Source organism: Charadrius vociferus, unplaced genomic scaffold (assembly GCF_000708025.1).
Source record: "Charadrius vociferus isolate BGI_N301 unplaced genomic scaffold, ASM70802v2 scaffold49, whole genome shotgun sequence".
In the NCBI taxonomy this organism is placed as follows: domain Eukaryota; kingdom Metazoa; phylum Chordata; class Aves; order Charadriiformes; family Charadriidae; genus Charadrius; species Charadrius vociferus.
In genome coordinates, this window is record NW_009661375.1 from 5,060,086 (window position 1) to 5,084,258 (window position 24,173).

At 43.0% G+C, this 24,173-nt stretch overlaps 1 protein-coding gene across 1 annotated transcript in view; it reads left to right on the forward strand.

Moving 5' to 3' along the window:
- KTN1 (kinectin 1 (kinesin receptor)) overlaps positions 1-24,173 on the forward strand; it is a 54,537-nt gene that overhangs the window by 10,391 nt on the left and 19,973 nt on the right. The window contains exons 6-29 of the mRNA XM_009893913.1: positions 1,741-1,881; positions 4,024-4,130; positions 5,719-5,851; positions 6,891-6,978; positions 7,274-7,440; positions 8,102-8,170; positions 9,970-10,007; positions 10,616-10,706; positions 10,992-11,060; positions 11,802-11,839; positions 11,957-12,047; positions 14,385-14,453; positions 15,954-15,988; positions 16,131-16,221; positions 17,124-17,192; positions 18,074-18,111; positions 18,798-18,888; positions 19,051-19,119; positions 20,748-20,785; positions 21,466-21,556; positions 21,676-21,753; positions 22,822-22,859; positions 23,897-23,987; positions 24,093-24,161. Coding sequence (XP_009892215.1) covers positions 1,741-1,881; positions 4,024-4,130; positions 5,719-5,851; positions 6,891-6,978; positions 7,274-7,440; positions 8,102-8,170; positions 9,970-10,007; positions 10,616-10,706; positions 10,992-11,060; positions 11,802-11,839; positions 11,957-12,047; positions 14,385-14,453; positions 15,954-15,988; positions 16,131-16,221; positions 17,124-17,192; positions 18,074-18,111; positions 18,798-18,888; positions 19,051-19,119; positions 20,748-20,785; positions 21,466-21,556; positions 21,676-21,753; positions 22,822-22,859; positions 23,897-23,987; positions 24,093-24,161 — 1,899 coding nt within the window. The remainder of the gene's footprint in view (positions 1-1,740; positions 1,882-4,023; positions 4,131-5,718; positions 5,852-6,890; positions 6,979-7,273; positions 7,441-8,101; positions 8,171-9,969; positions 10,008-10,615; positions 10,707-10,991; positions 11,061-11,801; positions 11,840-11,956; positions 12,048-14,384; positions 14,454-15,953; positions 15,989-16,130; positions 16,222-17,123; positions 17,193-18,073; positions 18,112-18,797; positions 18,889-19,050; positions 19,120-20,747; positions 20,786-21,465; positions 21,557-21,675; positions 21,754-22,821; positions 22,860-23,896; positions 23,988-24,092; positions 24,162-24,173) is intronic.

Below are 24,173 nucleotides of genomic sequence, written 5' to 3' on the forward strand. Positions count from 1 at the left end.
GGGGGGGTGGGGAGATCTGGCCCAGGAGTGCAGGATGAAAGGGGGAAAGTGTCTGCTGGTGAAGAAGCAGAGAGAATGTATGAAGGAGCCTGGGTGTTGGGGGGGGAAAACCATCTGCAAAGCGGTGCTTGTTGAAGGCAAGGTGGGTTCTGCAGAGAAGTGGGGGTCATTGGATTTTATTTTTTTTTTTTTTCCCTCAGTTGGGGAAGGGAGAAGGAGAAATAAATGGGTGTTCCTGAAAGCTGGGAGAAAATGAGTAAAAGCAAAGTTGCTGCAATGCTAAAGTATCACGATGAACAAGGGGAAAAAGCTCAGCTTGACTGACAAAAAAGCTCTTACCTTCTAGTTAACGTGTTTCTCTGAAAGTACTGGCAAAAGCTATGGAGGGACTTTAAGGTGCAGAGATGTTCCTGCAGGGGTGTTGATAAAGATGATAACTGGAGGGGATAAATGAGAGCAAGAGGTGCCTGACCTCGGAGGTATTTGGCAAAACACAAGCTAGGTGAAAGTTAATCTTCCCAGAATTTCTGGCACTGCCTCGGCAGGGTAGCTGGGTTAGTGCGGACTGCAGATGGATGGTGGAATCGGTGGGGAGGGGTAGAAGGAACCTGCAATGTGTCCTGGTGTCTTTTTTTTTTTTTTTTTTTTTTTTGTTGCATCTTAGCAGATGCAAGTGTAACACGGAGCAGGCTTTGTGTCACGCTGTTTACGCTTTATTTGCGGAAGTGACTTAAAACTTTTGGTGTGACTCAAGATCTTAAATGCCTCTGTGAACATGGGCTTGGGAGCTCCTGTCACTTCTTTCTTTCAGGGGGAACAGCCTCCTGAAGCTAGTAAGTTGGATCTAAAAGACAGAATAGCTTTTATTTAAATTAAAATGCAGAAGAAGCTATAATTACTCTGAAGAGATGGAGAGTATTCAGGCTAATAATTTAGAGCACTTAAATTATGTGTCAAGGCTCTGTGGCGATGTAAGGAGCTGCGTGCTGTGCTACGTAGCTGGAGACACCTGAAGCTTAGATGGTACAAATACCCCGTTCTGCAACGGGAGCTTGCTGAAAGCGGCACTTAATGTTTTTGCTTACTATAACAAATGCATTTATATTGCAGAGGAGCAGCTCTATGGATTTCTCAGGTGTCTGGGTTGAATTGCGAGCTAATAAATGATTAATCTAAATAGCAATGCGTATTTTCATTTGAAAGCTGTAGTATGGCATCATGCTGGTAGGATTCAGGGCTTCTCTGGCTGTTGCTGGGACTAATAGCCCATCTCCTCTGGCAAAGCGGTTGGCTTTGCAACCTGCTACAAAGCAATTACTTGCTCTAAAATGTTCTGTTCTTTTGCCACAGTTCTTCACCTGCGGTATTCTGTTTTGCTAAACCTGGGATGAAAAATCTAAGCTCTACCCTGTGTGATATCCATGGTTTTAATTGCTAGCACTGTGTAATTTGGCCAAACTCGATAGAAATAAGACTCCAACTCTTCTGAGACAACAGAAGATCAGTGTTGAAATTGTCAAACCTCTTTTTAATAAATGCGAAACCATGCTGATCCTAAATCCTCGTAAAGGTGCTGGAAGTCTAGTCAGGTCTAACGCGGTAATTTCTTGAGCGAAGATTGATGCTGAATTTGGTTTGATGCACGCTTGCTATGTTTTTCAGTATCCTAAAAGACTATTAGGCTCTAGAAAGGAGCAGTAGATGACTTCTTTCCCTTTTTCCTTTCACTTCCCACCCAAGGAGCTGGTCGCAGAAAAGGAGCGAAACGGCTTGCTTACGGCGAAAATGCGAGAGCGCATCAACACATTAGAAAAGGAGCACGGCACTTTTCAGAGTAAAATACATGTTAGCTACCAAGAATCTCAACAGATGAAGATAAAGGTAAATGCTTTCCCAAAACTGTTGGAGTGGGCATTCATGCACAAGCAGATCAGCCTCTGCTTTAGCCAGGGTGCAGCATTTCTTGTTTGCTCACACAAAAATTGGCTTCACTTCTTACCCTGAATGGTGAATGCGGTGTGCCGGTAGCTGGTGGTATAACACATCTGCATGAGGATGGGGAAACTTTGCGGCAGTTTCGTGACTTAAAGGAAAGACAAAACGTTCTCATCGCTGACTTTCATAGTCTGTAAAAGACCAATGCTCGCTAGGCAGCTGCTCTCCGATCTAGTTATTTTTGCTTTGTGGTATTCTGTTAAAATGTTTTTCAATTAAAGTATAAAAATCTCGTTGAAATACTTGACTTCAGAGAGCCACTAATGCTGTTCATCACTTACCAGCTGATAAATACCACTTCTTAATTTATAGTTCAGAATGACAGCATAGCAGAATATTCAAGAAAAGTCATTGCCTGTCAGAGTGTTTTGCTGAAAATATTTGAAGGACAGACACTTGCAGTTTTGTTTTTAGGACATTGTTACTGTCTCCTGATGTTGCATTGTAATAGAGTGACCTCAGAAGAGTTTGTTTCATCAGGTTAAAAAGTTCGGCTTAAAGTTTTCTAAGAAAAATGGTGCCTTTTATACTAACTTGACTGGTGCTTAAATTTGACGTTCTAGTATTTTTTGCCCTATATAAATGTCACAGCATCAAGCCCAGCATGTGAATTTTCCAGTTTTAATACTGTCTCTTCTGTCTCGGCACTTCGGAGAGTAGCATCTCTGCGGTTTTGGAGCAGAACTACGTTCTCCAGAGCAGCAACGATTTCCTTTGAACCTGTATAGACAACTGCATAATGAGAGGGTCTTAGTGCTGGCTGGGGAGGGTGAAGGAGATTTGGGCACAACCAGGTGGCTTTTGCAAACACTGGTGTTGAAGGTGAAGCTGAAGAAAGGATGCGCGGAGGAAGCAGGGCTCTAGGTCTGCTCCCCCTGCTGATGTGCTGTAGCATTGCAGAGAAGCTGAAACAATTCTCAAAGCTTCCAGTTATATGGGGCTTGTGGCTCTGCTTCTGGTGGGATCTTGTATATCTGTTGGCATTTAAAAAAAAAAAAAAAAAAAAGGCGGGAGGGAATGGACAGACAGGCCAAGAGAACCCCCCAGTAAACGTCCAAGGACCAGCTTGTTACATGTGGTGGTGCCGAGCTGGAGGTGGCTGCCCTGCGAGGGACTGCTGTCTGCTGCTGTGGTCGTTACGCAAACGTTTGTTTGGATTTTTTTCTGTAAAAAAAATCCTCATTGGTGAGTCAGCCATTCGATGAAACTGGGTCTTGGAAATGGTGTCAGCCATATCTACGAACCGGCACTGGTAGAAGAAGGAGGTAGTATAGGTGTACGTGTCGGAAGATTTTCAAAGCAGGCTGTTGGGCTGTGAGACCAGCTGTGATGTCATCTGCATATGCAGAATCCATATTTTTTTCTTTGAATCCTGTCTTTTGGTTTTGTTTGCACTATTCTGAAGCAGCCCTGGGTTATCAGGGCTTCTTTCTTTCTCAGTTTGGAACTAAGTTGAAAATGCAGTCAAAGGATATTATTGCCTAAATGAAGGATCTATTTCATAATCTTGACTTCAGGATGTTAGATGAAGACTATCCTTTTGCAGTTTACGTGCTATAATCTATGTATTGTTAGTTATTTTATACTTTTTCTGCTTTGTTTAAAGGCTTTGTAAACTTGTAATACTGATTCACAGTGCATTTATTTTATTTCCCTTTGGAAAAGTAATTTATTGATATGCAGTTATTGACAAGTATCTAAAGTTATACAGCTGAGCAATTGGTATCCTAAGTGTACTACTTGTGTACTATTTAAAAGTAAAAAATTGTCTTGATGCGCAGTTGGTACACTGGTATAAAAAGAAACTGGTGCTTTTATTTGAGCAAGAGGGTCTGAGTTGCACAACTTAATTGAAGAGTGGGTGTGTGAAGAAGGAATTAAAACTACTGCCTTCCAAAAAATCCACTTAGTTTTATTTACTTAAAACTATGGTGATATCTCATCTACTGTTATAAGTTATTGGATTTTTACTTCTTGTTAGTTTAATCTTTTTTTAGAATTGATTTTTTTTTTTTTTCCCCCCATCAGTTCCAGCAACTCCGTGAGCAGATGGAGGCAGAAATAAGCCACCTGAAGCAGGAAAACGGTATCCTGAGAGATGCTGTCAGTACTTCTACCAATCAAATGGAGAGCAAGTATGTTAGCAGCTACTCGGAGCTCTGTGTGTTTTTTAAGCCTTCCCTGAGGAGTTGTTCTGGCTTCTGCTCCTTTTGTTTCCATCTCCTTGGCTGTCTCTGGATTTGTGATTACGCTTGGAACACAGTTATTTCAGGCTGGGGAGGCAGCTATTTGTATTTGCATCGAGTCAAGGCTTTCAAAACAGATTACTGTCTTTTATCAGTTTGAAGCCTGAGCTTTTAGAGCGTGGGTGCTGAGGCTCCAACAGAAAGAAGTGCAGAAGTGCTCGGCCACAGTTGGTGTTTTTGGCAGGGTGTGTATCCTTTCCCCTGGGGCTTCAGGAGAGGTGCTGATGCTGGCCTCCTGGGAGGGCAACAGCTCTAAACTTATAAATCAGTCTTGCAGTAAGAAAAAAATGTCATCGCCCTGCAGTTAACGGTACCGCTGGGACGGCACTTGGATTTATCTGCTGGTGTTGCGAATGTTTGGAGAAACAAAAAGGCATCTCAAGGTTTTGTCTTTCGAGAGTTAGGACTTGCGCCGCCCCTGAGCTGGCAGAGCGGACTGTATGCGTTGTGGTGAAAGCTGAGCGCTCCCGTAAGGTGCGGAGTCAGACGGGTGAATTGTTGCCAGTGAGCTTCTGCCTATGGAAAGCAAAACCGACACTTCGTATGCTCTCAGATATTTCATTTGTTACTGTTGGAGACTAGAATGTCAAAACCACTGTCAGGACATAGAAAGGGCTCCATATCTTGCTCTTCTGGCTATGCTGTTCTTGCAGAGATGCTGCTTCTGTGTGGTCCTTTCTGTTCACAGCTTCTGCACTGCTGCATGCAGCTTGGCAGAGGCGCGTTCTGCTCCCTGCACGTGGTTTGCTGGGGCAGGTCACCGTGACAAGCACTAGGAGAAGGGTACTGGTACTCTGATTTTAGAGGTGCCCTGTTTGTAGAAATAAAGCATCGTTATCTCTTGGTTACCTTGAAAAAGCCTTACATCAGGCAAACTTAAGATACAGATAAAAATAAAATTTTTATTTGCTTAGACACAAAGGGAAGCCTTTTAAAATTCTTCCCTTGGGCTACACAAATGCATCTTCTCTCCCTAAGTGAGAGACTGCATGAAATACCTTCATAAGTTAATAGATAAGTCGAGGCCAGGAGGCAATGTGTAGCCTGAAGACACGCGTGCAGTTAGCAGTCCGGGAGGAATAGTCTTGAGTAAGTTTGAGATCAATAATCCTTTATGAGATTCACATTCCTTTCCTCTTCCCAATGTGAGACGTTTCCTTATGCTGAGCTTCTTTACTTTATATAAGCCTGTCCAAATTATGCCCATCAGCTTGCAAACGTCTTAAAGGAACTGATGCTTGTGGCTTATTGCTGACCTTTTGTTTCTGACTCAGTGGGTTGTAGCTGCTGTGCTGATGGCCAAGAGTGCCTGACCCTCATCCCTTTCCTAGGATGAAGCAGTGTGGGGGGGGAGACAACCCAACCCACCCAGTACAGCCCTGTGGCTGTACATATAGGACTTGGTGTTGATATTTGAGTAGTTGTTGTTATGGCCTATGCTTCTTGTGAAAAAAGCTGTGAAAATGTTTATTTTTAGGCAGTCGGCTGAGCTGAACAAACTGCGCCAGGATTATGCTAGGCTGGTGAATGAGCTGGGAGAGAAGAGCTCTAAGCTGCAGCAAGAGGAGCTCCAGAAGAAGAACGCAGAGCAGGCAGTTGCTCAGCTAAAGGTGACTTGGGTTTTCTGTGCCTGTTGAGGCTTTGTTTTGAGCCAAGTTCTGAATCGGGCGGGATGTGAGGTGTGTGAAAATCTCTTCAGCTGTTTCCCTGGTCGCTAAATCTCTTTGTCATCTTTATACGTGCAAGTATCTGTTTTCAGATAGGCTGAGCCAGCCTATGGGCTTATTTAATGGTTTTGTTGATTGCTCGGGGTTTTGAGTTACTACGAACCTCCCTGTGAAGTGAAACTTACCCTTCCAGGTAAATATCTTTAAAAAGCTTAACTGGTGGTGTTGAACTCTGCTTTCCATGAGCATGCAATTCCAGCAAGATTTGATATTTTGGAGTAGTTCATTCATATGGCATTGTCCTTGTGTGATTTATTTTTTTTTAAATTTTTCATTTTATTTGAAACTACATGCTTTTGCTTAAATGTATGTTTAGATTTTAAAATATACTTTTTTAAGAGTTAAAGTGTAAATGGACTGGCTTCTGGATGCCTCTCTCCTTTTCTTCCAAAGAAAAGGTCTTTTGTATTAATTATATTTTGTTTCAGGAGAGAAAGTTGGTGTTTATGACTGAGAATGCCAATCCAGAGCTCATTACTTTTTTCATATTTGCAATTCAGTCTTAATTACCAGAAGTTCTCCCCGCCTCTAGCCCTTGCAGGTGGAGAGTTGGTATCTAGAGTTGAGACATGTTTTAATTACTAGATGCAGATTTATGTGATGCATAGCTAGTCTGGCTTCTAGTGTTAATTCTGAACTTGCAGGGCAAAGATGCTACACTTTCATATTATAGAAACCATCCTGTTAAGAGCCTGTAATGAAATCCTGTTCACAATTTGCCTTTCAAATTAATAGGCTAAACTACTCTGGGAGGAGGATTACAGGGCACTCTGTCTCTCTGATGTGCCCTAATGGAAACGAGAAACAATTTTATTTCATTGCCATATGTTTTGGGAATAGCACCGAAGAGAAATACTCTGAATGTTTCAAAGCTAAATTAAAGGTTAGCCTTCTTCTCATCAAGTCTCTCTTCAATGTGAAGGTCCAGCAGCAGGAGGCAGAGAGAAGATGGGAAGAAATCCAGGCTTATCTCAGGAAAAGAACAGCAGAACACGAAGCAGCACAACAAGGCATGTATCACAAAATTCCCAAATAATGCTTACCACAGTGATTTGGCCGTTGCCATTTGTAAAAAGGGGCATTATTGAGTAAATGGCTTAAATAAAGCTCAGGTGAAGTCAGTACTGCTTCAGCACCCTGGGGACATAGTATGTTGTTATAGCAGTTAGTTTGAATGCTGATGTGAGCTGAGCCTTGGCCTGATGGAACGAGGCTTCCAATCAGCCTCCCCGTTTACAGGGAAAGTTATTTCCCCCAAAGTTAAGTATTTACTTCTGAATTAAAATCCTGACGTTTCTGCTACAGATGTGCAGAATAAGCTTGTGGCCAAAGACAATGAAATCCAGAGCTTGCACAGTAAACTTACTGATACAATGGTGTCAAACCAGCAGCTGGAGCAGAGGATGTTGCAGTTAATGGAGGCTGAGCAAAAGAGAGCGACTGCGGAGGACTCCATGCAAATGCAGGTGCAGGTAGTATCGCTCACGTGTCTTAAGGGTTTGGTTTTTTCCTCCCACTTTGTGCCTATGGAAATGCAGTAATAGCCTTGAAATGCCGCTTTAGTAAAGCGTTTCCCATTCAGTGGGAAATAAAATAAAGAGTGAGGGAAATTGTGCGCCAGTCTGTATCATCCGGCAACTTATGAAGTGAGACCACGTGTGTTGTGCTGTGAGGAGGTCTGGGGCCATCTCAGACCTGAGAAACATTCCGGGCAAGTCAGGAAAATGTACTGACCCAGGCAATTTCCCAAGCTGTGAAATGGCGCTATGGTCTGGGGAACACCCTGGAAGAGCAGCCGTGAACCTTTGATGTTTGAGCTCTTCTGGAGTGATCTCTGTTCTCCTGGCATCAAGTGGTGACAGGCAGTGTGGATGTAGCTCTTGAGGGCTTCAGGGAAACCAAATGGTGTACGGTGGGACAGGGAATATTTTTCTTTTGATACAGAACAGGTTCTTATGCTTCCACTCAAACTGGTTGATCTTAGTGGGGAGAAAAATAGTGTCTTTTGAAAAGTGTCTGACATGTAAATGCTGAACTGTTCTTACTAACGTAATCATGGCTAAGCACTAATCCTAGGAAAAGTTGACTAGCTGCAGATCTCAGCCTGCTTTTCTTTCTGTGCTCTCTTACAAGGAGCTGATAGAGCAGAATGATGCTTTGAATGCTCAGCTTCAGAAGTTTCATTCACAAATGGCAGCCCAGGTACAGCATGTTCTCAGACTTTCTTTTGTAGTCTTGAATTGTGAACTTTCGTTAAAAATCAGATATTTTTTTTGTAGCTGGATATGAGATACGTAATGCTGAAAGCAAAGACTTGTTAGCATTCTCTTTCCTAATGTTTCTCAAACTGGTTTAAAACTTAAGCTTCTGCTGTCCTTTTGGGGGAAAAAATCCAATTATTTCCTCCTGTAGCGGCTTCCATTTATAACCAAAGGACAGAATACCTTTTTGAATGTTTGTTTTCTGTAGTTTTGCATGTGTACAATTCTGTCTTGTGGTTCTTCGGTCTTTTTGCAGTCCTCCTGTGAACTGCCTGATTATGCTTTTCCCTTGTGCATTGGGTTGAGAAACAGTGTCTTACAGTAGCTCCCGTATAAAGCTGTTTGTTCATTCCAGTAGTGATTTCTGTGCAGAAGAAAAAAGAAAAAAAAAAAAAAACAAACAACCCAAACCTGTACAATGCCTTTCTCAATTCTTTTAATCTCTGAAATTTTAGTTTGACTAGTTTCTTTGAGAAATGATTTCTGTTGTCTGAGTAAAACGTCAAAGTCGCTGAAGTTGCTTCCCTGTAGAGCTGGGTCACAGAAATCAGCTCAGTGAGGCCGTAGCTTCTGTGGGCACAAGGGGAGGTTGTTCTTCTGCTGCGTTTTTAATCATGGACGTGCTTGATGTAGTTTGGCTAAATTCAACATCAGACTGAAGATGTGTCGTCTGGCTTTGCTTGAAGAGCTTGGTGCTTTAACCCTTTGGGTGGGGAGAGTAGGGACGAAAGAGACACTCTGGGTTTACAGCATCTTTCTGACCTCCTCCTTTCATCCCAGTCCTTTAAAAGGGCTTTGAAAATAAATCCCTAGGGAAGCTTTACTTTTGTGCTCTGGGTTAGACAAGGAGGCTGTTGGAAGGAGGTGTGGGCTTTCCCCACGTAGCCCCACCGGCCATGAAAATGCAGGGCTGTTTTTCCACCAGGGACAGTGGGTGTGCAAATAGTGCTTTGGGGAGGGCTGGATACTGCTCTGGACATGGGGGTTGATGAAACTGTTTTGGTCATTAAGGAGACCCTCTGGGATGGAAACTATTTGTTTCCTTAGATTTTTTTTTTTTAACTTTTTCTTCTCTGACGCTGTTCTCTATGGTATGATCCAGATAAGGCAGTGTAGTATTTACCATAGGGTCCCATGGGCAAAAGCTCTGCGATATCCAGGATTGTGGGGGAGGTTAAGGCTGGATAAGGAGAGCCGTGTGTCTGAAGCACAAACGAACATGGAACTTCTCTCAGCTGCTACCACACTGGATGTGAAGCAATCTGCAGAGGTCCCCATTGTGGGTGACCACATAGGAATAGGCTTTTCCAGGGGGGAAAAAAAGCCACTTGCTGGTTTTATGCTGCTGTTTTCGTTCTTAATGCAAGTCCTGATGCCCTATGCAAGGTTTTCTTTTTTTAAATTCTTTGAGCGGTTTGTCAGCAGAATGTCCCATAAAGCCCTTAATCCTTGGGAGACAAGCGCTGGTGATCCCCATGGCTTGTTTGAATCTGATAAAGGACAAATAAGATGGTTCAGTTTTTCTCTTCATGTTGCCTTAGGACAAAGCGGAAGGGACATTAGTCTGTGCTGGTATTCCTTCAATGTTCCTTAGCCAGGAAATAGTTGGAATTGTCCTGTGCCAGTTTAAAATAACTAGACAAATCTTAGAAATGCTATTCCTGGCTCACTGTAGATGATGATTCTTTGACTTGCTTTACTTTCAGCTATTCTTTTTTTTTTTTTTTCCCCCCTCTGCAGACCTCAGCTTCAGTCCTGGCAGAAGAACTACACAAAGTGTGAGCGTTCGTTTCCTCTGGTATTTGGGAGGTGTTACTGGCTTTTCACGCATGCCACCTTTCATCCACGCACGTGCAGTGCGTGTGGGAGGGACCGGCGAAGGAAATGTTGCTGTCTATGCTTTTAACTTCTCACCATGAGATTGACTTTAAGAGCCGGGAAACTGCTTCCTGCGGATTTCCCTTCCGTGTCTGGCCTCAGGTTTGGAGCCTGTTGTACGTGGCTCTCTGCTACACAGAAAGCAACGTCTCCTCTCTTGTTTGCCACTGCCTATGTGCAGGGGTCAGTGCAGCGTGCAGGAATGTGCGTGACCATGAGAACTGTTAATATTTGGGCTGTATGGCTGTGCCAGGAGATTTCTCCCTTTGGGAGATGGGGTAGTTGTGTTTTATGTCCCATAAATGAATGTCCCATAAATTATTGGCAAGCAAAGAGCATTTAAAACGGATGGAAAAGCTTTTGGACCCAAAGTGTGTTGTCAGCAGGATGTAGAGTAGGAGTTGGACTTACGGGTCAGCATGTATCTTGTGTTTAGCCTGATGCTTTGTGTACCGCTTTCATCCAAGACCTTTTAGTACTGATATTTAATCATTTCTCATTTGTGCAGGATTGCGGAAAAGGACAAACAGATAAAGCAGATGGAGGACTCGTTAGGCAATGAACATGCCAACTTAACCAGCAAGGAGGAAGAGCTTAAGGTATAGTAAAAGCATGTGTAAATGCTGGCTGATGCAGGGAGAGGCTGCTGCCTTTGGATCTAGAACCAGCTCCTTTGGCTGCAAGTCTCCTGATTTTGCTCCTGTAGGCAAGGCCAATGCTTGATGCTGGGAAGCTGTTGATAAGAAAGCTTGAGGTTTTTCCTTGCTGTAACCTCTAGACTCCTTCAAAGAGTGACCTGAAATGCTTTGCACTGAAGAGTGAACTTACTTGAAATACCTTCTCTATGCAGAGTGCAAATGTATTTCTTTTTCTCCTTCCTTCAGGTCTTACAAAATATGAACCTATCCCTGAAATCAGAAGTACAGAAGTTACAGGCTCTGACAAATGAACAGGTAAAATAATTGTCTGTTAAATATTTAATTTTTACTCTCTTCCCTCTGCTTATTTTGTGATAAATGTAAGTGCAGATCCGTTAAGCGAGCTGTGCTTAAGCACGTTAAAGGTGTGAGATTACAGAATCGGGCTAATACGTGATTCCCTGGAGTTCTTATAGCTGGTGGTAGGCTTACTTCTTACCCTCCCTTCTCCACCAGCAAAGTCTGTTTCTTACTTGGATGTCCAAGTTACTGAAGCAGTTTGCTTGCTAGGTTTAGATTTGCAGACATGCCAAGTGCAGAACACTTCACAGGAGCAAACACAACCCTGCCTGAATACGCAGTCATGGCATTTGCATACAACGGTTATAAGCATCCCCCTAAAAAAACCTTAAAAGCACACAAAACCCCCTGTCTTGCCATAGATGTCTCTTTAGAATCAAACAAAACGGTGCCCTTCTGTTAGTGCTATGTGGTTTGTTCATTACAGAGGTGAAAATGAAGTGTTTAACTAGAGATTAGACTGGTTGTCAAATGAATCTCTTTGAGATCTTCTTCCCTTTGCGTAATTGCATGCTTGCCTGGTATATATTGGTGTTTTAAAAGTGCATGAAGACAAGCTCACCCCTTTCCCTCATGCTGGTGAGTCATGTGCTGAGAGGCCAAATGACTTGTTCTAGCTTTTTAATATTGTGGAATGAAAGGTTGATTGAATCATGTGATGTATCCTAAGTCTGTGTTAATCCTCTTTATATCTAGGCTGCTGCTGCACATGAGCTGGAAAGGATGCAGAAAAGGTAAATAGCTCTGGGATGTGATAAACAATGATTGCCAGTCTTTTATGTTCTTTTGAATTGATGCTTTTTGTAAGACTTGGATGAGAAAACATATTTAACTGCTCTGCTGTATCTCAGCATTCACATCAAAGACGACAAAATAAGAACTCTTGAAGATCAGCTTCGAGAAGAACTTGCTCAGATTTCAAACACAAAAGAAGAATTCAAGGTAAGATACAGAATAGCTATCCTTGTGCTTATTTACAGGAAGTTTTCCGGGCTTTGGAGGTTGTGGAGTGGTTCATACAATCGAATGTTGATTTGTAAAATAGAACTGACTTTTGGGCATTACGGCAAATTATAGTATTCTGTTTGCAAGGCAGGAGCGATGTGGGATGTCACAGTAGTAGCAGCAGAGTGAGAGAGAGGGTAACACAAGTTACATGCAGTGTCTGCAGGTGTGAACAGTGAGGTCTTTCAAATCTGGAAGAGGAGGTGGTTCAGTAAAAGCTATTGTGGTTTTCCTGCATGCTTCCTGCTAATATGACTTCCAGGGCACTGGTGTGAGTCTTTGTTGCTTGGGTTATCAGTCTGTCAGGTCTTTTTTTTTTTTTTTTTTTTTTCCTCCTGTTGAGGCAGGTGTAAAAATGCTTATTTTTCTCCTGCCGTCTTCCAAATTGTTTCTCATACGGCTGCAGCTAAATTGCCAGAGCTTTTAGTTCTGACATCTGGGGCCTGCACAGCAAAGCTGGTACTGGTTTCTAGATGGTGTATGCAGAGAGCAACTTAATGCCTCCTTGCTCTCTGCCACCTTAGGCTTCTTTTTCTGTACTTAAACTATTTGAAATAGACCTGCTTCCCACCCTGAGAAGGCTCCCATCTTTTTAAATCCTTTAAAGCCCCTGTTGGGTACTGCTGCTCTTCTGATGTTTGTGGTGGGAGGCCGCTGGCTTTGAATCTCCTCGTATCAAGTTGGTGGGTTTGCCAGTGAGGAACAGAGCAGGCGGGTAGTGGGGGATGCAGTATGCTTTTGTAGGGGAAAACTGTGCCTCATCAGTCTCCTGGAGCTCTTTGAAGGCGTTAGCAAGCAGGTAGTAAACTTGGAACAGATATTAAAGTGGCATTTTCAAGGAGACTTTTGAGAGCTCCTTGCAAGGCTCTGTAGTTTCTCTAAGCTGTCAGAGAACAAGAGGGAAGAAGTTTGATCAATTAATAGAATAGGAAACGGAGTACAATTGTAGTGGATTTTCATAATAAGGCTGTCAACTGAATCTTCAGTGAAGTGTGTGCTGGGTAATGGGTGCATAAACGGTCTGGAAACGGGAGTGGGAAGAGGTGGCAGGCTTGAGTAAGTCAGCAACTCTCGAGTTAGTGATGCTCTCAGGGCTGTCTGGGTGGTGGAACACTTTAAAATGGCAGGTGAAGTGGTGTAAATGAATACGAGGAGGAGTAATCTGAATTTCCTGTAGAGTGATGGTTACTGTAGTAACTGTTATCCAGGAAAAAGGCCTTAAAGGTGGTGTGCATAGTTACGTGGTGGAATTGACTTGGTGCTAAGTAATAGCAAAGATCAGCTGGAGGCAATCCTGGCAGTTCTTGGGAGGTGAATAGGGAACTGAACACAGATTGTCATCATCAGGACACTGTGGAAATCCATAGTGCGCTCTCAGCATGAACATTATGTGCCCTTCTAGTCTCTTTTTCCTCCTGTCTTTGATCCCAAGTGTAAGCCAGACCAGCTCTGTACTAAACACTTCCACCTAAGGAAGTGCTTCTTTTTTTCCCATGCACATGAAAGAGAGAACAAGCAGGTTCAAAACAGAACAATTCTTTTAATTCTCGCCATCGCTGTCCTTTCCTGCTTGTATTGTCCCTGTAAGGCTTTGGGTCTGAAGCATAGATCACGTGTCCTGCTCTTCACTTTTGTAAAGCACCTAGCAAGTCTTTAAAAAGACTTTGTCAAACAAAAAAGCAGTAATAGAGGAGGATTTTGAAAATGTATGAGGAATCCAGAGAGGCAGCCTGTCTGTTAAGGGCTGCTGCAGGACTGCTGGAGGGAAGGCAAGGTCTGCAGTGTGGCTCTTTGTCTTCCCAGTTTGCCTCTTTCCAGCCTGCAGTTGGACCAAAGTGTGGGAGCTGTGCAGACCACTCTGCCGGTTCCTCGCTGCGCGTCCTCGGTGTTAAGGCAGCTGAAGAGAACTAGAGGGGTGATCCTAGACCATTTGCTTTGCCAGATGAGCGTTTTGTAAGAGGCAGCTGTCAAACCTTGACATGATGCTGATACTGCTTTAGGAGGAAAACGCAGTTTCTCTTGCCTCTCACTTGGTACTGTCTGATTCCCTGCCAGGGAATAAAGATGGTAACAGCTGAATTTCTCATGGGAACATAAAAAGTATTAATACAGAAAAGCAAGAAAAAAGGGGAAAGGACTCTTTGTAGTCCTGTAGCTTCCAAAGAACTCACTGTAATGGCTTCTGTGCTATTTAATTACCTCATTGCCGAAATGAAAATGCTGTAGTTAAGGTTTGCAGTTCTGAACTGATGTAATGTTTAAATTTCATTCTAGGTTCTCAAGGATCAAAACACAACTCTGCAAGCTGAAGTTCAGAAGCTGCAGACTCTCCTGTCTGAGCAGGTATAGCCAGTGTTCACTGAGGTTGTATCAAATATTTTCTTTTTAACTCAAGTATTTTATTTTTTTTTTTTTAAGCTGGCCCTAGGCTGAGCTGCTTGGTGTCAAAGCCTGTTGCTTTTTAGGTATTTGCTCTTCCATGGAGGGTTCAAGTAAGGCAGTTGTGGCTGTATTCTAGACCTAGTCAAGAGTGTCCAAAGAAAATGTTGATTTTTTTTTTTTTTTTCCCCCTGCCCTGAAGAATGCTAACTTAACACAAGTGAAAACTTATTTCTGCAACCCCTCCCAGTTTTAATGGCGATTTTCAGGAATTAAAAAAATCCCATGAGCAGCTGGCCCTTCCAGGGGAGAGTGCTCTTACTGGGCTGTGGGGAGACCAGAGTAAAATCGTTACCCTACCGGTTTTCTTCCATCCTGGAATAAATTGAGAACCAGTAGTAACCAAAGAGCAGACCCGTGGAATGGGAAAACTATTTGCATTGTGATGTCTTTTGTCCCTCCTCTTCTGTATTTTTGCCTGTGGCACACCTGCTCTACCCAGTCTGACTGGTACTCGCGCAGGATGCTGCAGGTTCAAAGCTGTTGTGTTGCTCAGCCCCATCTCCTTTGCCAGTTTTGCCTGGGAGAGCTCTTGTGAAACATCCCTGACTTCGTACCATTGTGGAATGAGAAAACTTCCTGAAACACTGGAAAAAGACTTGCAGGACAGGAAACTTATTTCCTTTCCTGCACTGGTGTCTGCTAGCCAGCGGCTCCTTGTCTGGAGCAGCTCCCGTTCTTCTGGCAGAGATACAGATTTGCAGCCTTATTCCCCTTGGTCTGCCTGATTTGCTGTCCTGTCTGAAATAGTGGGGCTGTTTTCTTGGCAGCTGGCTTATGTTTCTCGTGTGGTCACTCACAATGTGGTGGTGTTGAAACCATAAATGTTCTGCTGAGTGAGCTACAGGTGGAGCTTGTGGTTTCGATTAATGCTCAAAAGAGGCAGATTTTTCAGGTACAGAGCTGGCTGCTAGGGATTAGATGCTGCATGGTGCTTGGCGTGCTTGATGCTCACTAGGTTCACTGGGGTCCTGGGTCCCACAGCATCTTGTTGCTAGAACTCCTGTAGCCTATCAGTGTCAAATCATACAGGCGTTTGGGCTGGATCTGTACTTCCTCTGAAAGATTGAAGGCTGCTCAGGGAAGTGGTGGAATCGCCATCCCTGGAGGTATTTAAAAGATAGGTAGCCATGGTGCTGAGGGACATAGTTTCGTGGTGGTTTTGGCAGTGTTAAGTTGATGGCTGGACTCCGTGATCTTAAAGGTCCCTTCCAACCTAGGTGATTCTATCATTGACATCTTTTCAGCATCACTATTAGATACAAGTGCTACAAGGACATTCTGCCCCTATTTTGTGTGGTAACTAAGGTTCTATTTAAGTTGATGCTCTCTGGTTATTTCTGTTTTTAAAATCCCAAACCATTACTGATCCAATTAATGATCACCCTATTGTGTTTTTTATAGGCGAACAAAGACTTGTTAGAGCAGATGGAAAGAAGGTAAGAAACTTTCTTTTTATTCTTCTGAATCGGAGGGTAAAATAAAGATCCAGTTTTGTTGGCAACAGGTTTACTGTTGATAGCTAAACTGCCTTCAAAAGGTAACTCTTTTTTTTCCTAATACTCACTTTTGGTTTCTCAGCGTGAGAGAGAGGGATGATAAAATCAAGACGGTTGAAGAGCTGCTTGAGGCAGGACTCATACAGGTGGCTAATAAAGAGGAGGAGCTGAAGGTAAAATCTCTCATATGATCTTTTTATGGGGAAGTAGACATTAAGTGCTCTTGTGCACAGTGTATGTTTGAGTGCTCATAGTGGAGTCTGAGATCATTTCCTTTGAATGGGAAGCGCGTCTCACGGAGACAAGGTTAAAACCTTTTTGGTATGATAGACTAAGCATGAGCATTGATGGCGTACAGTAATTGCTTCTCTCTGCTTAGTCTAGAGCAGATTTTGCTAGGATATTTACCTGGTATCTTTTGGAATAAAGTGAATACAGCTCTAGAGCTGTATGTTTGGCCTAATCTGCAACAAATTTGTTTTTAGGAAAGGGTGTTCTGTAAAAACTTGGCAATATGGGGCTCTTGCATCTTTTTGCTTAGTTGGTAATTTGAAGGGTTAAATGGATTATAAACTGGTGATGCTTCTGGGGTGATGCTAAAAGGTGTTTCCTGTTTGTAAAGAAGCTAATGATGAGAAATCTGGAATGCCCGTACAAAAATGCCTGTCTGTTTTCAACTGGGTTTTGCTGGAAGGCTGTGGCCTATCTACCTGGGCGTAGCCAAGACAGTGCTTACTTTCTTAATGTCCCTAAATTCCAGGTGTATCACTGAGACCCCTGTACGGGGGAGAGGTTGCACGCTGGCAAACTGTCAGGTTCCTAAGCAGCCAAAGATGTAAGCACATCACCTTTCTGTTTCCCTGGACTGCAGCTTCCTATAGATAGAAGTCCACTCCGAGTTGTCCGTAATGAATAATTAGTCCATTGAATACTTCAGCTCCAACTGCTGCAGAGGGGGTCTCTTTCAGGCTTTCAAAGTCTTTCACTTGTTCTAAAAGAAATGACTTTTCCGTCAAGCTTAACACTTTTTCCCCAGCAAATGAGTCTTTCATTATCTGTGTGTCTGCTTTCAAAGGCACTGCGAACGGAAAATTCATCCTTGAGAAAAGAACTTCAAAGTCTGCAAATTCAGCAATCGGAGCAGGTAGTACTTTTCATCTAAAACTTTCATTACACCTAAACTAAATCTAAAAGAATCTTGCTGTGGTTGCAAAAGTCAAGGGAAAAAGGTGAAGATGTCTTTGAAGCCTGTTGGCAAAGCATCCTGTTTTCTTCCAGCGTTGGTCTGGAAGCCGGTACTCCTGTCACATACTTCCTTTGCGTAAGTGTCAGAAACGTGGCAGATGTAAAGGTTCCAACTCAGCGGCGGTTCTGGGTTGGTTAGAGTTTGCCATGTACCGAAATGGCTGCGGGTTGCTTTTTTCCCAGCAGCCTAGTGCAGCAAGCGTGGCTGTGGGCAGCTCATGCTGCATCAGCTTCGTTATGCATATTTGAGCTTTCTAATGTTAATCCCCACTTATGCAGGTGTGACTTAGTCCCCTTCTGTTTATGTCCATTTTGGACATTTCTGTTTATTACCGTATTTTATGTGCTCGGTGCCAATCGGGAATTGCCTTTCCTCGACATCCAGCTCTACTTGAACAGCTCAGGAGAGCACTTAGTTTCTAGAAAATTATTTATGGGAAAGTGGAAGCACAGTAACTGTGGCAAGGTGTGCAGTAGTGCCAGTATAAAAAGGTTTGCTGGTCAGATGCTGGTCCTGAACCTCAGCCTCTCCTGGTAAAGATGATGTGGGTTTGCTTTTGTTTTCCTGGAACTTGCAGCAGACTTGGTATTATTGGTTTGCTGGGAACTGGAGACCAACAGCTAATTTTCTCAGGAGCAGCCAGATAGATAAAATCGTTAGGCTGCTACATAGTTTACCCAGTGCCAGAGAGCTGAAGCTCTCTACTTCTTACCCCTCAACACTGGCAGATTGTTTTGATCTTTTCTGTTTTTCTAATTTGAAGTTCTGTTTTTGAACAGGTTTCCTTCCAATCACTGGTGGAAGAACTCCAGAAAGTGTAAGTTACTGGACACACTTCATTTCTGATTGTTACTTCTGTCTATTTTTATTCCATGACTACAAGTGTTTTGCTTCCTTGAAATGATTTGCTTTTAACTGGGTGAAGTGTATGTGTGTGGCAGGAAGCATTATCACTTTGGAAACATGTCACGTCAGATCAATACCTTCTGACAATCCAGTTGCTTCTCTGCTAAGCAATTAACTTCATAAGCCTAACTTTGACTAGAGGAGGAATTGCACTGAATTGTCAGACAATTGTTTTTCTTCAGTAGGCACTCTAAAAGTTTAGAGTGAGCTTATTCGCTCTGTGTGTGCATTTGAAGTTGATAAATACTTTGCTGGAATGTCCAATGAAGGCTGAAGTTAAGTGTGTGTCATTCCAGGGACTGTTGATACCTTAATTTGCATTTGTAGACAGCAATAGTATCTATGTAGCATGTGAACTACTGGTTATAAAAATCCAGCTTGTTCCGCGCTATTCCTAGTTTTATTCCTCCTATTTGTTTCTCCTGCTTGTTCTATCTGGATTTGGGATTGTGGTGAGAGATGGCACCTGCAGTAGTGAGAGGTCCCACTGTGGATTCCAGAAGCTGGCAGTGTGATGTGGTGGCAGACCCAAAGCTTGTGTGTTGGCTCAGGCAGCGCAGTTCAGCCAGCTGATGTTGTTCCTCTGCTCTTTTTAAGGATCCATGAGAAGGATGGAAAAATAAAATCGGTGGAAGAACTCCTACAAACTGAAATCCTTAAAGTAGCAGGCAAGGAGAAGACTGTTCAGGTATCTCTCTCTGCAATACCTACTTTCCTCTCTGTGTCTATGCCACTGACTACCATTTATTCGTTACTGCATGGCATTCTATAGTGATGAATATGTAGCATCCATTTTTGTGGCGTTTTTGTGTTTCCATTGTCCAATCCTGTCTGTTTTGTCATTGAAAAGGCTTTGACACAGGAAATAGAGGCTCTGAAAGAAGAAGTAGGAAATTCCCAGCTTGAGATGGAAAAACAGGTAAAATACCTTAGTCCCAGAAGCGTGAAACAGCCTTGCCTTGGATGCGCTGCTCACTCATTTCTGTTCTAGCGTGTTTTCTTTCACTAGTGAATGTCGTTGGATAAGGGAACTCTTAATGGTAGAGCTACACTATTCTTGGATATAAAGCTGTAAATATGTAGCATAACTGCTGCTGTCCTTTGGAAACCACGTTCCTCTGGATGCCTGAGCTTTTTGGACTTTTAGTATGAAATTTGGCAAGAATCGCTATAACTCAAAGCATTGTGGCATTAGCTCTGGCTGGGCACATTGCGTACTGTCCCCGTAGTAAACATGAAACCCTGGGACATACTTAGAGTCTGGCACCTCAAAAATCTCAAGTGCTGAAGGTGCTTCTCCTTTTGTTGGCCTTTCTGCGTTGCTAGAACAATACTACCGGCCCAAATAGCATTTGGTTTCCAGGTAGAACTAAGACCGTTTCCTTTCCAGCATCCAAAGAAAGCCTGTCTTGGCAGCGGAAGTTTTACTCTAGCTGTCAGGAATGCAGAAATGGAGGAGTATTGGCTTTTTTGGCGTGCTTGCTGTCTAGCATCCAAAACAATGGGGACCCACGTTTCCTTAGGGAGCCCATTCTGCAGGCAGCTTAATCCATCGTGCTGTCAGGAAGTTTGCTTGCTTGTTTGTCTGGGGTGTGTGGGTTGGTTTTTGGTTTTTTTTTTTGGTTTTTTTTTTTGGTCTGCACTTTTTTCAGTCTTTCTAGCTGCATTCCGACATGCCACCCCCTTTTCTTCTTTCCGTAGTGTGAAAGTTTTTGTCCTTTTTAGGCAAAGCTTCATAGAATGTGTTTCCATCTTGGGCTTTTCCTCCAAAGCAAGTTCCAAGGAAGTGGAGGAATTATTTGTGTGTGTTTCCTTCCCTGGAGCTGACACAGAGCCCAGAATGAAATGCAGTTTAGAGTTGCTGTCTCTGGAAAGCTGCCTATGAGGGATGCTTGCTCCAAAGGTGGTGTATATGCAGCTTTTGCTATCCTGCAAGCAGAATAGAGATTTTTGGGAATGTGGAAACTCCTGCCGTGTTGTGGTAGAGGACTAACTAAGCTGTTTGGACAGCCAGTGTCTATGCAGATAGCCACTGTCAGGCTTTTATACAAAAATCAAAGGGAATATTCCCACTAAATCTTATTTCTTCAATCCATGTTCAGCCTTAAAATGGGAATTTAAGGGAGTGCTGATGTTGCAGAGAGCATCCAAAAAGCACTCGCTTGTGCAAAGGTCTAAATGATTAGAGATGATCTCTGATTTGAGCCGCAGTTGCTAGCGAGGTGGTTGTCATCATTGGTGTCTGCTTCTTCCTTTGTCTCTCGTGGTGCTCCAGTGGACCTGCTTGTGTTCCCATTTGCACTGTTTTCATTTCTGCTCTGGAAGTCACATTTTAAATGTGGAGAATGTAAATAGCGGAGACACTTGGCTTCTCGTAATGTATTTTCCCCCCAAAAAGAAAGCATGTTTATGGTTGTATAACTGTGACAAATAGTGCCTATTTTAATAATGTCTAATGGCTTTTTCCGGTTTCTCCCTGGAGCAGTTTATAGCGTTTATGTGTCTCTTCCGTGTGCGTTGAACTGAAGTACTGATTATTTTCTTTAGGTGTCGATTACATCACAAGTCAAAGAACTTCAGACTCTGTAAGTACAGTTGTTAACATGTCTGATCTGCCCTGTGTACCCCTCGCTTCCCGGCTCCAGGGAAGTTAACATTTTTTAAATTCAAATGTTCTTGCCTGGTGTCTGCACTTTGCATGAAGTGATCCAGGCTATTAACGCTGGTCTTATAGAAGTGTGTCCTTATTAGAAATACCTGGTCCTGTCTGGGACAGCAAACAAGGTGAAGTGCTGCATGGCTTCATGAGCCTCAATTAAACTACAAGGGATTAAATTCAAGTCAGGATGGAAGGACGTAGGCAAGGCACTATGGCAGACTTTGGTGCAATTTCTGTGCCGTAGCTGGGTGGGTAAGTGAGAATTCAGCCCCCACGATCATCAGTCTCTCGTGTCCCCAACTGGGGAGGGGAAAGGAAGTATTTTTAGATGAGGAGAGCACACGTGTGAAATCCCTGCAACGTATGTCAGTGCAGAATTTGTCTGCTTTCACTTAATGAGCAGTACCGTTGATCAAGGGCATCTCCTGCAAATCCAAACTGCAGAGGAAGTGTTCACACATTGATTTTTAGCAGGTGAATTGAGTTTGTGCCTTTGATCACATACGCTGCTTTTGTTACATGCTGCAAAGCGTAGGCTGTCTTTTTTTCAGATGGATAAAAAAGCAAGGGTTTGTGCTGTGTGTCTGTGTGTGTTTAATGGTACAGGTTGAAGGGGAAGGAAAAGCAGGTGAAAACCATGGAGGCCTTATTGGAAGAGAAGGAGAAAGAGATTGTTAAGAAAGGAGAATGGCTGCAGGTAAGCTTTCTTGGTATTCTAAAGGGAAATAAGTTCTGTTGCAGTATTTCTGGCTGTGGAAAAGTTACATTTACCTTCTAAAATTGCTTTTTTTTTTTTATATTTTATTTTGTCCAAAGGGTCAGAAGGATACAATTGCACAATTAACCAGTAAAGTTCAGGAGTTAGAACAACAGAACCTGCAACACCTCCAACAGGTATGGGCTGCAGAGTGGACGTGATTCAAGAGTGCTGCTCAGTTGAACCGGAAGATGGCTTTTTTTGTCCTCTACCTCTCAAAAACGTTTTGCATTGGCTTCAACTTACAGAGCTATTTTAAATCCTACTAGACTAAACTGGTAGTCTACAGTGCAGAGTTCAGGAGTGCTGCTCAGTTGAACTGGAAGGTGGTTTTTTTTTTTCATCCTCTATCTCTCAAAAACGATTTGCATTGGCTTCAACCTACAGAGCTATTTTAAATCCTACCAGACTAAACTGGTAGTCTACAGTGCAGAGAGCCCACTAGTTCAACTGTTTTCATCCAAAACAGCCTTTACATGGATAACAAGTTCTGAGAGCTTTTCTTTAACCTGGATGATACTATGCATAATGAGTAGCTCTGGTGGTCTGAAAACTTTGAAGCTCGTGGACAGAATCATAGCTGTGTTTCTAGTACCGTAGGTTTGTAGGTCCCTCCTTGCCAGACTGAAGTAGCATCTCTGTAGGGCTGTGGTCATGGAGGAACTCGTGCTGTAACTGAACGTAGCAACTCCTCTTGAAGTGGTCAGGCTTTGCTGTGATTTCTTCCTGTCTTCACCTGTTGCATAAGTTGCAACTGACTGCAGTATTTTGGCTTTTGATTTCCTGCACTGGACTTGAGAACAGGGAACAGGACATCCTTGAAGCCAGGGGTTACTTAACGGAAGAATTTTTCCAGTCAGGTGGTATTCTAGCTCAGTTTGGATTTTTCTCGATGATAAAGGGGAGAAACTGAGCACGCACTCTTTATTTGGGTGGATGTCTAGACAGGCATTTATCCCAGGGGAAAGGTGGAATGGAGAGAAATTGGCTGATGTGAAGTTTGGGATGCTTGGTGTAAGCTGTGCTTCTAAAATCTGTTATGTGTTTAGATATTCTTGGAGCAATGTCTGATGCAAAATTCCTGGTATTTCTTTGGCAAGTATCTTGCAAGCTGTGTGGTGCCCATGCTCGTCCAAAGCGTTGCTGTTAATTTGAAAGCTTTACTGTGCCATAAAAATGAGGTTGGGAATTGCTTTGTTTTTCAGGTACCTGCTGCATCCGAAGTCCGGGACTTGGAGAGCCTGTGAGTATCCGTAGTAGCAGTTTCTCAAGCGCCTGCTGATAACACGCATTCGGTGCTGGCATTTATCTGAAATTGGAATGTATGAATTGGTTTCAAGAATTTTATGGGCTTTGCTAAAATAAGCTGTTAGTGCCGATGGACGTACACCAGCCCGCGCGTCTGCTGCCGTGTGTAATAGCAAGCGTCTGGCGTCCCTGCCTGGCGTGCCTGAGTAGCAGTGCTCAGACGCTTTGCAAAAGTGAACGATCACCCAGGGCTCTACTAACTAGCGAAATCGCTGCTGCTTCTTGTGTCTACTGATCGTTTCTCCTTCTGTTTAGCATGTTTAAAAGTGTGGATTTAAGTGCCTGTGGCTGAGTCGGTAAAAGCAATGAACAGATACAGTTTGCCATTTTCAGTCTGAGATGCGATAGCCAATTCTCCAACTCCTGTTTTATGGAGAAACGCTGCCAGACTTCCCTCTGTTTTGTCTCTGCTTTGTCTGGCTGCTCTAAGTCAGAGAAAGGTTGTACGAGAGTGTGCCAAAAAGGGCTCTGTCTTCAATGCAGCTCTTGTAATGTGCTGCCCTCCCAGCAGGATTCCTGTATAGCCGGTACGTGGTACCTAAAGCAGCCGCACCTTTAAGGGACTGTCCCTGGCACCTTCGGAGCCAGCTGGTTTGCAGGATTTGCTCAGGTGGTCAAAGGATTCTTTCCCACTTTGGCTCTGAATGCCGTTGAGATCAGCTATGACTAAAGGTGTTTGTTGATTGATATGTGGAATGATTAGCTGGCTTCGGGCCAGTTCTTAGCAGGTAAACGTTTGCAACACATGCTGTTGCAGCTGGCGCATATTTTTGTTGGTTTGCCTCATTTAGAGCCATAGTGCAATGGTTTCTTCTTGTTTGTGTGCTCTTCTTTGGGGTGATTATTATATATAGCATACAAAATTTATTTATCTTCTGCTGCTGAAAACTGTCCCAGCTAGAGTGTCTGTCCCTTTTTAGCATAAATTCTTACTTTAACACTTTTTTCTTACTTTCTGAACCATGTCTGCAGGTTGAAAGAGGAAGAAGAACAAATGAAGAAGTTGAAAGCTGTAGTGGAAGAAAAAGAGAGAGAAATTGCAAGCCAAGTTAAACAGTTGCAGGTAAAGTTTTGATAGAAGTCTCTTGTGTTTTAAGGAGTGTATGTATTGTGAGTGTGTATCTATATATGTATACATCTGTATATATTGTCTCTTTTCTTTTGACAGGATGTGCAAAAGGAAAACGAATCTTTTAAAGTCCAAATTCAAGAATTAAAGCAGGAGAATTGCAAACAGGTACAGCATCCA